This window comes from Habropoda laboriosa, unplaced genomic scaffold (genome assembly GCF_001263275.1).
Source record: "Habropoda laboriosa isolate 0110345459 unplaced genomic scaffold, ASM126327v1 scaffold561, whole genome shotgun sequence".
Lineage (NCBI taxonomy): Eukaryota > Metazoa > Arthropoda > Insecta > Hymenoptera > Apidae > Habropoda > Habropoda laboriosa.
Window position 1 is genome coordinate 629,337 of NW_017100686.1, and position 16,345 is coordinate 645,681.

The window sequence follows — 16,345 nt, forward strand, 5'->3', positions numbered from 1 at the left end:
ATAATATATTGAAATTAATTCATCTCTGTCTCTATGTACCGGGTGAGTTACGTGAATTGATGTTTCCGATTGAAGAGAGATATCGGAGAACTGTTTATTTTAGCTTCTGTAGTAATAAGGAGCACGTATTTTGTGGTATGTGAAAAATACTTCTAGATCGAGTGAATTTTGAGATTTCAAGCTTTCGTTTTTTTATTTTTTGATAAATCCTTCGAGTGGGGAAAGCGTCCCCTGTGCACCGCGCCTGCGAGCTGTGACCCGCTCGCCGTCAAGTAGAAGCAGTAGCGAGGTTCCGGGCAGATTTGTTTTTGACGATTTAACCGGAAACGACAGGAGTGAAACTTTCAAAAAACTTCCTGCATGGGGTAAATTTTGAGTTTTCAAGGCCACCTCAATTTTTTTATCTAGAATGCTACGTTTCTGACCTCGTGGCCGTGACCTTCAAACGTCCTTGACCCCGTTGTTACCATGCACCCACAGTTACTACAGAAATCCCAACAAATAGTTTTTCCGATATGTAACATCAGTTAGGAGAGACATTCACTTGTAACTCAGAAAATGTGAAAAATTCGTTACGTTCATTACTACCTACGTTTACGACACTCTCTTTTAAACGATACTTCTCTTGTCGATTTCCATACGCACTGATTACAAAAGAATCGTAATATTGCAAACTTACGTAAGATTCACGGTTATAGATAAAGGAGTGGATAGTATTTTCAAGAAACCTAACTCGGTGTTCGTGAGAGCGAAAGTGAGGGAGATACTTTTCGATGGTTTGCCTGTGGATTGCACTGTGAAGGACTTTGCTGGATCCGCGATTTGCAGCGTTTTGAAAACAAAGCCTGACGCTTTAATACCGGATGGCGAAGGACGTTATTTATTCTCCCTTTTTGGTCCTGTATGTATACACGTTTACACTCTTTTCGAGTTATTTACCTCGAACATCTCTTTTATAAATCCTCAAAAACATTTCTTTCGAACATTTTGTCATGTTCGATCAGTTACAACGAGTGTTTCTTAATTTTCATCGTACGAAATTCTTTGTGATTTTCGTGACGCAGAAAAACGGGACCGTTCTTCCGGAGCGTATACGAGTGCTGCGCGGGATCAAGAATTACAAAGATCTGGGACGAGTGACGGAGTTCGATGGGAAACCTGCGTTGTCTCTATGGACCGCGGACCATTGCAACGAATTCAACGGCACGGACTCCACGATCTTTCCGCCGTTGCTCACGGAGGAAGACGATATCGTCTCGTTTGCTCCTGATATTTGTAGAAGCTTGGGCGCCCATTTCACCGAGAAAACCAAAGTTAAAGGTGAAACTTGCGAGATGTAACAGCGAAGTTTCGAAATTAATTGTCGTGTCCATCGAAGTGGTGACAATCTAGAGACAGTCGCATCTTCAGCTTCCACTTTCGTTTAGTTTTGAAGAAACACGATCTTTTTTATTAACCCCTTCGCATCTATGGATGAGATATCTCGTGACCTAATCTCGTTTATGCATCAATTTGGACGAGATATCTCGCGTGTCTTTTCATTTGGACGCGAGATACATATCTCGTCCAAAGATTCGAATAGTCATCTCTTCTTGTCCTACCTGCCAATTGAAATTGCAAATTGAAAAGGAAATCATATTCTCCGATTATTGTATATTTTTTTCCAATGCATCTTCCTATACTTTAGACATAGGCAAACTCATTTAATATAACACTCTATTTACTCACGTTTCTGTTGTTCCATTATACCTATGCGTCCGTAGGTGTCAATACGTATCATTACAAAGCCGACTTGGGAGATATGAGTACGAATCCCATGGAGAAGTGTTTTTGCCCTACACCGGACACTTGTTTGACGAAAAATTTGATGGATCTGTTCAAGTGCGTGGGCGCACCACTGATCGCTTCCTTGCCACATTTGCTTGGATCGGATGAAAAGTATCGGCAACTGGTCGATGGACTTCACCCAAACGAGGCAAGACTTATTATCGTCACTCTACTCGTTGACAAATTTTAATCATTCGAATGTTTCATTTCTTAAAGATTCGTACACACGAATCTGAGAAGTAATTCTAAATTAACAAATTCGTCGATATTGGCTTCTAACAGACTTCGCGAAACACCCTGTATATTTTTATCGCACCTTAATGCTCGATCCTTCCATATCTGAAAAATGCGAACGAAATTTTTCTACAAATTTTTGTAAATTTCTTCGTACCTTTCAACGTGTAAAATATGCAATTTAACACACATCGGTGTATACACAGAGAAGATAAATTACTTCTTTATTCGCACATTCTTCGAACGAGCAGGAGGACCACGGGATTTCCATGGACTTCGAACCACTGACAGCCACCCCGATAAGCGCGCACAAGAGGCTGCAATTTAACATGTTTCTACACCCTATTGAAAAGTTCAAGCTGATGAAAAAATTTCCAGAATGTTTGTTCCCGCTGTTCTGGGTCGAGGAGGGTATACTACTCGACGATCAGTTTGTGAAGAAAGTAAAGACGGTGTTCATGGCGATAAGCGTGGTTGGGTGAGTGTTTTCCTTGTGTAGTATCGGGGCCTACATATAGAAAACCGACAGAGGAAAATAGAGAGGGAGTGGTTGGCGTAGCGCGCAAAGCCTCGGCTTGCTAAGCCGAAGGTCCCGGGTTCGATTCCCGTTGGGGGTCCCTCAAATATTTTTCCGTCGATTTCTACACTTGCTTTATATAAATTTAACAGAAGGCAAACGCAACTTCGATCAACACGATGACAAGTTACTTATAACCAATAGTGTTCGATTAATCGCGCCAGAAGTTTAGCTTTGTTTATGTGAAACAGGTTTCTAAAATGGTTGACGATACTGGGTGGTATCTGCGTGAGCGGTGCAGCTGCCGCGATGATCTTCAAGAACAGAGGCAAGGGTTCGTTGGACATCACGAAGGTAACGCCGCAGTCGCAAAACGGGAAGGACGGGGAGCAAAAGAAGTGGCCTAATCAGATGAACATTAGCACGATACAGAGTGCAGCGGTACCGCCAAATCTGGACGCGAATTAGACACGATTCGTTCACTTTCGTTCGCCAATTCGAAGGAAAACGAACAGATTTTCGGATCATGAAAGTATCTTGGATACGAGTTAGAAAATCAATGATACCTGAAATATTGTATATTAAATCGGGAAACGTAATAGACGTTGGAGTTGCAGTGTTAGGTTTCTATTGGAGAGAACGATCGACGTGACGTGCCACAGGAGACGATTTAGCAATCGTTGATATTCGAATCGTTATCAGCGAGGTTCGAAGAGAAATTTCTAATCAAACGAGAAAAAAAGCATTTCAATCTGTTTAATTATTTGATTCGTAAGAGTAACTCTTGCCGTACACTTTTATTTCATGAGTATTTCTGTGACCATTCTGTCCAGTTTAGAAACAATTTGTTCGTTCCTTTTTAACAGAGTGCAAGTAGGGATGTGATTAAAAAGAATGCAAATTCGAAAACTTCACTTCTCTCTTTCTTCGTTATTCTTGTTGTTTTCCTTTTTATTTCCTTGATAATTGCACGGACAATTTTGAAATTTCGTCGAGTAAACTTTCCTATATCGATCGCAATCCTGGCGGTTAATGTTTGATAATAGTAACTATAAATAATACTTGTAGACACTTTTTAAGAGTAACACGTGCACTTACATATAGCGCACTAAAGTGTAGTTCACGAAATTTTTCCGATATTTTTATATATGTTAAGAATATTACAACGAGATACGTTTCTTCACTTGACAACGTATTTCAAGATATTGCTCAATCGAATCTGTTTGCACTGGATATTCGATAAGATGTCACGAAATAGAATCTCCACTAACTAACTAGCAAGCAGAAACAGTGTACACTTGTTTTTATTTAATTCTGTAAAAAAAAAAAAAAAAAAAAGAAAGAAACACTCAGTATAGTGTTCGTGTATATAGTTTTTGTTTTAGGGAGAAAAAAATATGAAACGACGTTGTTCGTTTATGATGAAAAAAGTCTTTGTTGGTCAATAGTGTTCTATTGCGTTTATCAACATTTTTATGAAAATAAATCAGCTATTTACAAAAACTATTTTTCTATGCCGTGTAAAAATGTAAAACACATTTTTAGCGGGTAATGTTGTTATTCAACATTGCTTCAGTATTTCTGTATATTATACATATACGTGCGTGTAAAGCGCAGGGGTTCCCAAAGTTTTGCCTAGGTGGGCCAAATTGTAAATTCGAAAGTATTTGGCAGGCCATTAAGACAGTTACGGCCATTGGCCGTTAAGACAATAAAATATATACAATCTATATAATAAGAAGATATATTACATACAAAATTTAGTATTTTTTTAACCGAACAATTTTTAATTATAATATTTACTGATCTGCCATCGCGGGCCGCACTTTGGGAACCCCTGGTGTAAGGCATAAATGCATTAACCGATAAGAATTACATCTATTCTTTCTATTCTGATTACAAACGAAAAACCACTTCTTTTTTCTTTTTTCAATAATTTTCCTATATTATATGTTTTTTCATTCATGATTGTTCATTTATTATTATTTAAGTATTTACATATTTCTAATGAAATTCATTTAAATTTAATATATTCTCGTATAGGACATATATTTTTAACGATTATTATTTGGAAGAGTTTCAATGATTTATGACATAACGAAAATTCATACGTTACGATTGTTTGAACTTGCAGAGATTAAATTTTCTGCAAATCCCTTTGGGATGTATTTATTATATACTACTAGGCAGTTATTTCCTTGTTATTTCTTCTTAAGTGTTACATTATCTATGAACTGTGATTAAATTTGGAAATGAAAATTGTAATAACGAATAAACGATATTTTCTAACGAAGTTTCTTCAGCTGTCGATTCATTTGGCGAACATTATAAAATATACTCACATAGTGTCTTGTAACTTAAATTTTAATTTGCTAAGTATTAAAAACGAAGTTATATCCATTTGAACGTTGTTACATTGCACGAAATTATACAAAAATTGCAACGACATCTCTCTTATATATAAAACACGTTTGTTTGGCATAATGTACGCTTTTATAGATTTCATATAATGAAAAATAATTTTCCTCGAATGATACTTGAAAGCAAGCTTTGTTATTGAAATTTCCTTTAACCCCTTGCGTTATGACAACAATTCAGACACGTCGTAGATACCGACGAAGATGCGACAGAAACAGTTACAGTAAAGATTAATAATTCTAACTTTAATTTCAATTCACAAACCTGAGAATTATGAAATTGCAAAGAACGTAACAATACATTCTTACTTGACACAGTATTAAAATAAAATAAATAGCTTACGGTTCCCATGCACTGTCGGTAAAAAAGGAAATCATAAGTCAAGGGGCTAAGAACAATATCTCTTTCTCTCCTTCCACAGATCTGCGAACGAAAAGCACATTCGCGCAACACTTGCACAAAGCATACGAAATTACAAAACACATGTAAATTAATTGATCTACTCGAATTTAGAAAAGAAAAAAAGGAAATAAATTACACAGTAGGTACTTAGAACGAATTCAAGATTGATTCTTCCTCAACCTGGTCTCCCTTTTCACACCAGAATCGCTTCTGCAAAGCAACACGTTTTTATACGCACTTCTGTACTCAGAACTCATCACCACATAAACCACAGGATTTATACAGGTGGTCAAATAGATCAAGATGTATCCGGCGATATTCAATCCTCTCCAATCGATGGCATCCTTGAACGTCTTGATGACGGTGATCGGTAAGTAGCAAATGAGAAAGGAGGAGAATATAACCAAGATCATCTTCAACAGCTTCTTGTCCTTGTTGCTCATCCTCGGCAGGCCTGAGTCAGGATTTTTGAGTCTTTTCACGCTCTTGAATTTCGATTCCCTGCGAACCATGCTGGCTTTCGTGTCGATCGGCTGTTCAGGAGTGTTCGATCTGGAAGTGTTGAATCGATCGCTGCAAGTGGACGCCTTCGAGTTCAATCTGTGGACCCAGAGACCTGAATCGATGATGAACGAAGCTCGACTGGCTATCGTTTCCAACTTGTTTCGAGCGTTCGTGGAACTTTTTCTTTCGAGTGATTCTTTCATCGTCATCCGATCGCTGTTCGCCTCTAGATCATCTACGTACGGTATGTCGTCGATTTTTATCTCTAGACTAGACTTCGCTTCGTTATCGCAAATCTGGACAATTTTTGGACTCGACGTGTCGTGGATGGATTTGCCGACTGCTTCTTCTTCTTTGGAGTTCTCCTTCTTTTCCTCTTCGTTTCGGTTTTTCTCTAGTACTTCTTCTTCTTCTTCCTCCTCTTGTTCTTCTTCTTCTTCTTCATCTTCTTCTTCGTCGTCTTCTCTGACTGAGTTTTGTTTCCAACAGGACTGCTCTGAAGAGGATTCCTCGGTCGCCAGTCTTGAAGGGGTTTGCGAAGAGCTGAGTCGATCTGGAGGAGTGATGACGCATTTCGAAGTGAAGTTCGTGCAGAGGACACTCGCTGCGCAGCTCGAGTCTAAGATAGACAGTTCTTCCTCTTCGTTTTTAAGCGAGGCTGATCGTCGCTGGAATTGTTCGAAATGTGATCAATATTTTCCTGTACTTGGAAATTTTGGACACATTCCCGAGAGATATCTCACAACTCAAAAGTGGTGAAAATTGCTGTTCATAGAAAATTAATCGATTAACATTTATTCAGAATATACAATTCCTTGTAAAAGTTTGCAGCTGCGAATTGATTACATTTTAATTTTACTAATGTTAATTTCAAGTAAGTGAATGTAGTTTAATATTTTACAATTTCAATTTGTTGAATTCGTTTTATTTAAAATTATATAGATTCTCTAGAAATGTTGATAAGACATTTATCGTTATTATTTCGAAACGAACCTCAGGATGAATTTCAGCGGCGTCCCTATTTACAACCGTGTTCTTTTTCCTCCTTCTGAAGGCTGTTCTTCGAACGATGTAGAAGATTCTCGCGTAGCAAACGACGATCGCGATGCAGGGTATTAAAAATGCAACGATGAAGAGGAACTCCTTCGGGCTTCGGCCATTTATATCCGGGAGAATTGAACAAGAACCGATAGCGACGTCCAATCCAAAGCGACCCCAACTTTCGAACCAAGTGACGATGAGGACTCCAAAAGCTATGATCCATGTGCTCAGAACCATCGGTATTAAGTACTTTGGTTTGTATAATCTAGGAACGATAACGCAAACATTCATTCATGACAAAATGATAACACTGTTGTTAATGAAAGATACTTAAATTACATTTGATAGAATGAAGAAAGCATCGTTGTTTCATTTTTTAAGCGTAACTCTTATAAGGTAAAAACGCGTTTACAGTGCAAAAGATAATATGTAATTCTGTGAGCTATTACAAAAAAGTTGTGCTCACAGGTAACTTTATTTCATACACGTAAAATCATTTTATACGTTATTTTTGCAAGAAACCAAAGAGATACTTGTTTTCAATAACGCCTTTAATATTCAAGGTATTTAAGAAATTTATCGAAGAACATGAAATATATGCTATTTTTTAGACAATCGATTCGATTCTTCGTAAAGGTGCTTTAAACGAGATACGAACTTTATTAGATGGACTTACGTAGGATAAAATCTGGGGTGGCCGATCATAACGTAACGATTAATCGTAATTGCCAGTACCGAGAAGAGACTCACTGCTACCAAACCGTATCTCAACAAAGGAAACAGTCTGCACAAGAGTGATCCGTGATGCCAGGAACCGTACCAAAAAGTTGACGTAGCGAGCGGAAGATTGAAGCAGCAGAACATCAGATCCGAGACTGAGAGATTCATTATGAAGATCGCAGTCGCGTTTCTTAACTGTAAAACAACGATAATGATAAAAAAAAAAAACGAAGCAATACTTACTTTAATACTGTGAAGTTCGAAAATTTTCGGTGGATCGTAACTATAGCTATGATTAAAAACTTGTTAACCTCGAAGAAACGCAAAATTCAGCGTGGACCAATAATAATCTTGAATATCTTCAGAATGAAGAAAGTAAGAGAAGAATTTTTCCAATAAAAATTGTTTGCTATAAAAGGGACCATCGTATGGTCCCAAAGATTTTTTCTTATGGTTGCAGTTGCTGAAGAGATACGAAGATCATCCCTGTTTGTTAATAAATTACCACGTTTTTTACTTATTTGCTAGTGACAGCCCTTACGGTGTTCCTTCAGTTGAAAAGAAATTGCAATAACAGATTTTCTAGGTGCAACGCAACGAAGAAGAAGCTTCGCCGGCAATTTCAGGAATCTAGGGAGCAGTAGCAGAAAATCTTCATTGTGTATGCATGACGCGTTGTAAAATTGTCTGCTACATAAATCAAGGGAGCTCGAAGAAAGGAAAAAGCGTTTATATGCACGGTGAGAAGTTATCGCGGAGGCGAAACGTCTTATCTGCCAATCGAAGCAGCTCGATAAACACATTTTTTTTTTTCAACAGATAAATATCTGTGTGCGCTGGTAAATTGCACGCGCATCCTACGTAGGTTCATAAATTCGACAACTTTCACTTGGTGCCAAAACCAATAGAATAAACCTTTGCAAATCTCGCCCAAATATATACATGAAATATAGGTTTATTTCTGTTGTATATATTCTATACGTTTTTACATACACTACCGGGCAAATGTTTGGACTCACTATGCATTGCAAGTTGCACCAAAATTCTTCAAAGGAAAGTTAGCATTTATAATAATTTTTTATCATTCAAATCAATTGAAACGAGGCAAAGTGCTATTGATCTCCACAACATCAATTTCAAATCAATAAAGAATTAGTAACGGATTCAATATTAATGTAAATTGGCAGGTGATTCCGAATTTTTCGCCGGTACTATATGTATCGGAGGGTGGACCACGTGGAAATGGTCACCTAATTATCATTCCTACGTTTCTACGAGTTAACACATTTTCACGCGTAATTTAAATGGTCTGAAAGGGTGATACGCGATACACCTCGCTATTGTGCTAAAATGAAATTTGAGGTGAGCCACCTATTAATGTAGTAGAGTGTACTAGAAACTCGAGTAATAATGCGCCACGTAAGAAATTTGTCATTTAGAATTCAACTAACTTTAACGTATCGTGTATCGTAGGTATCGTTCAGATTCATCTTATCGTGCGCAAATTCTTTTTTAGCGAACTGCGTTTATTATAAAGCTGTTAGTTTGATAATTTCACTGTCCTGTAAATAAGCACATTTTCTACTATCGAAAGGGTAATAAAAAATAGAAGATTATTTTAAATATCTAATATCTTCTTTCCCTTCAAAATCCATTCCGTTGATTTCTATCTTATTGCCTACATAAATAAATGCAAATTTAAGCCAAACTTGAGCCAATGCAAAATCAATAAAAAGCACCAATATCTTCAACGAAGTGAAGAGGAAACGAATGGAAATCAAAACTCATCAACTTGTCATAACATAGAAAAAGAGAGTAACAAACTATAAAACACGCAACGCTACAGTTAACCCCTTAACCTATGATTTCTTTTCTGACTGTGCATCTAAGCGTCAGCCATTTAATGTTTCAGTACTGTATCAAGTAACAAATGCTAATCTGTTGCAGGTTAATTGTATTTAGGAATCCTTGATTTTACAAATTAAAACGAAAGTTAGGATTACAATGAATTTTTTTTACTAATATATCTATTTTCGCCACATCTTGACCAGAATCTCTGCCACGAGTCTGACACGTTATTGTAGGTTAAAGGGTTAAACATGCATTCGTTAAAAAAAGAAAGAAGAAAAAATCAAGCGTGCGTCTTCTAAGAAGAAAGAAACGCGTATGCACAAGTATGCGATCGTAGTAATGCTGACCTTTCTGGTTCGCAAAAGAGCAACGATGGTAAAGAGATTCCCCGGGATGCCGACGATCATGAACAGTATACAGCATCCGGCGGCAAAATACAAAAGCCATCGTGGATAGTCAGCGAAGAGAACCGCTGATCCTGGATTTCGTAGGATCCCCTGGATTGTCTCTTCTCTGCCATAGTGGCCGGTCTCGTTGCTCGCCATCCAGTACTCCATCTGCGGACAGCATGGCAGACAGGTGTCGTTTTGCACAGGAGCGTAAAATACTGGAGAAGGCTCGCCTCGTTGCACAACGCGAGTATGTGTTGTATACACGAGAGAAGTGCAATTATAGAAGCTTTTATCGATAATTGTGAGTTATGTGAATTATCGGTAATTTTACAACAGTAGGTAATACATCGAAAGGTAATATCATCCACGTTGAACGTTCGAGTTTATAAATTTTCAATATTCTTCCGAAAGTTAGAAAATTAGAAAGTTTCTTTTTCCGCTCTTTCCAGCTTTGTCTTGTATGTATATATTCGTTTTTTTTTTTTTCGTTTTATCGTGCAAAATATACACTGCCGGAATTTTCTTTCTAATTTCTCGCAAGTTAGTACACGTGTGTACCTGATAGCAATTGAAATACGATAGCAATTATCGAAAAAAGAGCCGCTCCCACGCGATCGGGATAAGCTCCAGTGTGTATACCTTATGTACACTTTGTTACCCAACTGAATTCTACTACACACGGCGATACACGAATTTTCGTTCCTACTGAAACCAATTTCAGCAAACCTCTGAAAACATTCTACGATTTAAAATAAATTGCAACACTTGATTTTGATAATCGACAAGATTTCGCGTTTAAATACACAAGCTGGACTATGTGAAACAGGCCATTTAATTATCCTCTCTAGCTGCGGTACGAGAAAATTATTATACGCAATTTGAATCGTGTCATCGTATTAGCGCCACATTTTAATTACCTTCAGACGCAAATATCTCCGGATTAAATGATCCAAATGGTGTGGTTATTATGGTCGTTGAATTTGTTTTTTTATGCTCTACAAGGACATGGCGAAAAAAGTACAGAATTCCATTAAAATAAAAAAAATACCGACGACCTTGAAATCTCGTAAAAAAAATTACCTTGAGAGAAAATTCTTTTCGTCGTTACATGTGCCCCTTGAAATGTCAGTTTAATTTTGTCCCGAGAATTTTTTCTCGTACAATAAACGAAGAAGGTAGAGACACTTAGGTGGTTTCATTTAACTGAAACACCCTGTGCGTATTTGTCATTTCTCTTTTTCCATCCCACCGGTGATTTTTATTTTCCTTATTTCGCGTACATTCGGAAAATGTAACGAGTACTCTTTTCTCTCTGAGAAAGAGAGAGAGAGAGAGAGACAGCGTGATAGGGAGGGAGGGGGGATCTATTTTCACCAGTCGAGACGATAAACTCTTTCAACTGAAAGTAAACTTTACCGACCGATTATATCTTCTGTAGAAATTGCGTTCTTAAGGAACCGCAACGTCTGTGCGAATTTTGTTTCGCAAATTTTTCAGAAAATATCGAAAACCGAAATCGACCGGTGTAGTTAGCTCTTTCTTGGTGCAACTTGGTTCTACAATTAGATATTATCGCGACATTTAACGCTATTCGGAAGCACAGAAAGCATACTTCAACCCTATATTTAGAATTCTACTCTACTTCGAAACAGTTGCAAATGTAATCTTGTCGTTTAACAGCAACGATAGAAAATGATAATGAAATTGAAACGTTTAATATTTCTCGATCTTTTTCTGTCACTCGACACTTGACAGCCGAAAATTTGTATAAACGCAAAGTGGTACCGAAAAATTCCAGTTTCTTTGCATCTTTCAGAGATGCAGAAAACCAACGAATTCATATTTTCATTCGATAGATATAAGACAGCTCACGTATTCACTCGAAACTTTCCATTGAAACGGTTCAAACGAAAAGCACTTACCTTCGTAGGAAGTAGATGCTGTCGGTTCTGAGTTCATTGATACGGATTTCATTTATAGGACAACAGATGAACCACCGGCACGTGGAAATTGCACGGTGCGTTCGAATCAGCCTTTCAACTTGACTTTCTTCTCGCTTCTCATCTCAATTTTCGCATGGATCCACTTTGACAAATCGACCGTGTCGAAACTACCGTGAATAGCAAATCCCGCACTTTTATCTGCATTGCAATATCATTTTCTCTCATATTTGCACATTTTTCCGAGTTGCATTTCACACGAGATTCTTCACTCTTCGAACGTAGAAATCCTGGAAATTTGGCGAAGAGAAACGAGGACACCAACGCGCGTAGAATTTTGAATTTCCACTCCAACGAAGAAAGATCGACAGGCTGATTGTCGCAACAGAGAAATTGTACAATTTCCATAAAAAGTATATTCGACCAAACTCCAGCTCGCGAAACTCCGGAAGCAACTAACCGATCCGCTCTAACTGGACCGCCGAATTCACTTGCACAGATGGGTTTTCTGGATCCTCGGAGAGCGCAGGCGTGGGGTTAGTGTCCTTCATGAACAAGAGAATCTATTTTATCGGTTTCAAGAGAACTTCGCTCAAGTTTATGTAATGAAGTCTACACAAAGTGAAGTATATATGACGAGTTAGTGATACGTAATATTCCAATCTATTTTCCTTCCTCTAAACGATATTAACTTACATCTTTGATTCCATACTCTCGGAGATAATCTTTCAAACGATCCGCCGACTCTTTCTTTTCCAACAGTTTACACGATTTTTCTTTTTCTCCCTCCAGAGTTTATTATTTATTTATCGATCGCCGAATTAAGATCAATTTTTGTTCGAGTACCGAAGCGCGTCATTGCGTCCGACTTGTCGCGAAAGGGTTAAGCTTACTTTTATCGATCGTTCGAACGATACCTAGCGAATTTTCAATCGGTAAACAGCGGTCGTTAACGAAGTTTCTTCGAGAATTGTACCTCTAATCTCTGTCAATCTCGGGTTGTCGTTAAGAAACCCGAGGGCGGTACGGGATTAATGGCTAAATAAAGGTAATTCGTTTTACAAACGACTGTTTAACGTGCCACGATTGCGGAGGCGGCGGTGCTTAACGGAGGACATCATGGGCCTGTGTGAATGCAATTACGTTACTCGACATAGCGAATTGAAGTGAAACTTTTCTTCAGGCAAACACCTGACGTTCTTTCATCAAATTTTGCAACCACTGAATTACAACAAATTCCTTTTTTAAATACACATATATTGGCTTATTTTTTCCGTGAGTTTTCACGTCTGCAAAAAATAACGAAAATATATCACTTTAAATATCTACATCGGCTTATTTCTCAATTTTTAATACTTCCACGAGGTTTCACGTAGAATTCCCGTCGAATAATTACGTTTCGTCAATTTCTACGTGCATTTAGCTTCGCTAAAAGCTAGTAAAGTAATTCTCACCAACTTTTTCATTTATACACTCCACCGTGAGACAAGCAATTCTTCTCCGTAAGAAAAGTATCTGGAGGTAGGTGTACGAGGCGTTTGCGCGCTGGAAATGGTTTATAAAACAGCCTATCCTCGATGCTTACTCTTAAAACACCTACGCTTGATTCGAACCACGCGTTCCGTCCGCTGAAAACACCAGGGTCCCTACATCCTTTTTAAAAATAATTACATTTGCTTAGCAGGCTATGGTGCACCGTGCATAGGGGGAGAGAAAGCAGCTGGGTACGAACGGGTACGATAAACGGAAGACCACTCACACCGCGCCTCTAATAAATCGGAAGTGGCACCGTTCGCCTCCTTCTCTTTGTTCTTCTTTTTTTTTTTTCGCTCACCTCCTCCTCGGAGAGGAGGAAACGCCATTTACCCGGTCACTCTCGATCGTGTTTACTGGTAAATGTAATAATTAACCAAAGCGGATCGCCGCGAATCGAGGCGAGCGATTTCAGGAGGGGACTCTGTTCAAATTGTCTGAACTGCCCGCCGTTGATTTCAGCATTATTCAGCCTGGGCTAGTTACGCTTCATTCTGTCGGGATGTTTCTCTAACAACATGCTCCAAGATCTGCATTGCTCGCTGTATTGTTCGCGTCACCTTTTTTTTTTCTCAATTTCATTTCTGTGGCTATAATCGACCTGTTGAATTATTTTAAGTCCTGAACAACATGGCCACGTGTTTTCAGGAGTATTTATTTAGACGATGGAAGTTCCTCCGATATGAAACGATTATTTCACGTATGTATGTATATATGTGAAAAGTTTGTTGATTATATTGAGATAGGAGATTCAACTGTTGGAATAATCCAAAATCTGGAGGTTTACATCTTCTGGTATATTTATAAACATTTTCACAGCGTTACATTAGAAGATAAGTAACGTCTGTCGAGACAGGGATTTCAATGCGCGGTCGAGCTCAAAAATTCCACCTCTACGGTTGACTAGACTATAAAGTTAATTTTGTGGCTTGTATCGTGTGTATCCCAGCTATTCGATATAAACCTACGAAAAATGGGATAATTTAAAATTGGATATTTTCGACATTACAAAATTGTATACCCTCTTAATCTTGCCGTTTGATCTACAATAGATCACTGATTGATGGTACCCGGATGTGGGCTTCGTGGAACTTCGTACATTCGTCGTGGGAAATTAAAAGAAGGTTATCTATCGAATTGTCAACGTTTACCATCGTCCTTTTTTTTCAGCTAACATCTTCTGATGAAAAATTAAGGTTATGTGTTAATGCTCATCCAGAAGAAGAATTTCAGAGGAGATCTTCTTCTATAATACCAATTGTTGAAGGTGAATAAAACGATTACGTCCAGAGAATACCATCACCAATTAGATAAATTAAGAATCGCTGCACTCTCAACTTACGATCACTGAATTACACGTGTATCCTATACGTTACACCTTGTAAACGATAAGAGATTCGAGAACCGTAATGATTAGACACCCCGTGAAGATTAGATTAAGAGTCGAATTTCCAAATAAACAGAAAAATGTTAAACAACGTTAGAAATAGCGTGCAACGCTAAAAATAGTAGCAGACGTTAATTGTTATCGATAATTTAATCACGCGACACGTCAGAAATCTACGATATACGTAATACAGATAACGGTGAGTAAGTAAGGCGACAGAACTTTCCCACAGGATTAATAGTTGATAAAAAGGCGCGTTTGGGTCCCCCGATTCCGCTGGTAATCATATAGATGTCAACAGGCAGGCCTGCATTTACGTTCGTCGTCATTGGCCTAAGTTCCCCCTCCCCGCACTCTGGCCGATCGGTCCGGGCCCGTATCTAGCGTGGCAAGCAGTCCATCCGCGGTGACGGCGACGAGTGGGTTGCGGTTGTACACGCTGCGCTGCTCTAAGTCACATTCTTCTTCCTGCGATAAATCAATTTTCCTTCGCGATTCTTTTCTTCCGTCGACACAGACAGCGACACGAGTAATTTTCGAAGAATCCGCAAACCGATCGGTACCGCATATATCTCGCGTCGCTTTATCGAAACGGTTAGGTTAGTCATTGAGACGCGATGAAAAATCGCCACGGATAAGTGTGTTTGACTTTACGATTCGTGCGACATTGTTACTCGGTGAATTCGATAGAAAGTACGTGTGAATTCTTCTACTTGGAAAGTCGAAACCTCCCGTTTTCCCGCGTTTTATCCGTGCGCGAGAGAGAGAGAGGATGAAGCAAAGGTTGCGAAAGCAAGTGTCGCGGATGTCCTGGTACGCTGTGACGAACGATTCGTGAAAAGAATTAACGGCGGTGAGTCAGAGTATACACACGTTCTTCATTTTATCGTCGCCTGCCCGCGAAGCTTGCTTGTTTGTACATTTTCGTCGAAAGAAACGGAGCGCAGAAGAAATGCGAATGCGAGACGGAGTGCGATGTAGTACAAGTGGCGTTTTAAGTGGCGAGAACAAGGCTCTACCTATATATTATACAGGGGACAACAATTAGTAAGTTTTTTCTTTTTTTTTCGTTTTTGTCAAAGCAGACGGCAATTGGTCAAAGTGCGACACATATGCAACGCAGTTGTTCTTTTTTGTAAGGACCAATGCTAAGATCGAGGCGAAAAAGGAACGAGGTTTCGAAACGGAGAAAAAGAGCTATTACGATATGCAACATGCATAACATCCGTGTGTATACTTTCCTCTTTTTCCTCGTCTCCTCTTCTTTGTCACCGTCTCTCTGCACTGATGGGCCTCCGCTAGGTGCGGACGTGTGTGTAACACATGGTGCATTGTGGGCGGGATTCGAATGTGTCACGACTCGATTGGTTTTCAACTTCACTTCGTTCATAAGTGTGTACAGGGTGAACCGCCTATGGTGGTCACATTAGATCGTTATTCCTGTTAGTTAAACGGACCCATCCAAAATTTTCTCTTCTGTCGCGTGTTACAACGGTCCCAAACAGGTCTTCGAGATGACTGCAGTATATTTTCCCTCTTTTTTTTTTCGGAGTTCACAAGGTCACCTTCAAGCTTCTAT

General features: G+C 38.8%; 2 protein-coding genes across 3 annotated transcripts in view; one reads left to right on the forward strand and one right to left on the reverse strand.

Annotated features, from left to right (window-relative positions):
• The window catches only part of LOC108576883 (sensory neuron membrane protein 1-like), a 6,153-nt gene extending 2,874 nt beyond the window's left edge, over positions 1-3,279 (forward strand). For both annotated transcript variants that reach the window (XM_017939945.1, XM_017939946.1), the window contains exons 5-9: positions 699-901; positions 1,065-1,320; positions 1,764-1,975; positions 2,313-2,539; positions 2,830-3,279. In XM_017939945.1, the coding sequence (XP_017795434.1) occupies positions 699-901; positions 1,065-1,320; positions 1,764-1,975; positions 2,313-2,539; positions 2,830-3,046 (1,115 nt within the window). In that variant the 3' untranslated portion in view covers positions 3,047-3,279. The remainder of the gene's footprint in view (positions 1-698; positions 902-1,064; positions 1,321-1,763; positions 1,976-2,312; positions 2,540-2,829) is intronic.
• Positions 3,280-5,556: 2,277 nt separating this feature from the next.
• On the reverse strand, positions 5,557-11,895 carry LOC108576880 (G-protein coupled receptor moody). The gene is made up of 5 exons (XM_017939943.1): positions 11,829-11,895; positions 9,862-10,071; positions 7,620-7,858; positions 6,896-7,208; positions 5,557-6,570 (listed from the first exon to the last, which is right to left on the reverse strand). Exons 2-5 carry the CDS (start codon positions 10,069-10,071, stop codon positions 5,557-5,559), a joined length of 1,776 nt encoding a protein of 591 aa, XP_017795432.1. The 5' UTR covers positions 11,829-11,895.
• Positions 11,896-16,345: the final 4,450 nt, after the last annotated feature.

Bases quoted from the DNA above. Each gene is read 5' to 3' on its own strand.
- LOC108576880 (XM_017939943.1), bottom strand. From the start codon at position 10,071: ATGGAGTACTGGATGGCGAGCAACGAGACCGGCCACTATGGCAGAGAA. The intron at 7,859-9,861 runs GTCAGCATTACT...GTTGTTTTACAG, and splicing joins CTCTTTTGCGAACCAGAAAG to TTAAGAAACGCGACTGCGAT. The intron at 6,571-6,895 runs GTTCGTTTCGAA...GAACAATTCCAG, and splicing joins CCGCTGAAATTCATCCTGAG to CGACGATCAGCCTCGCTTAA.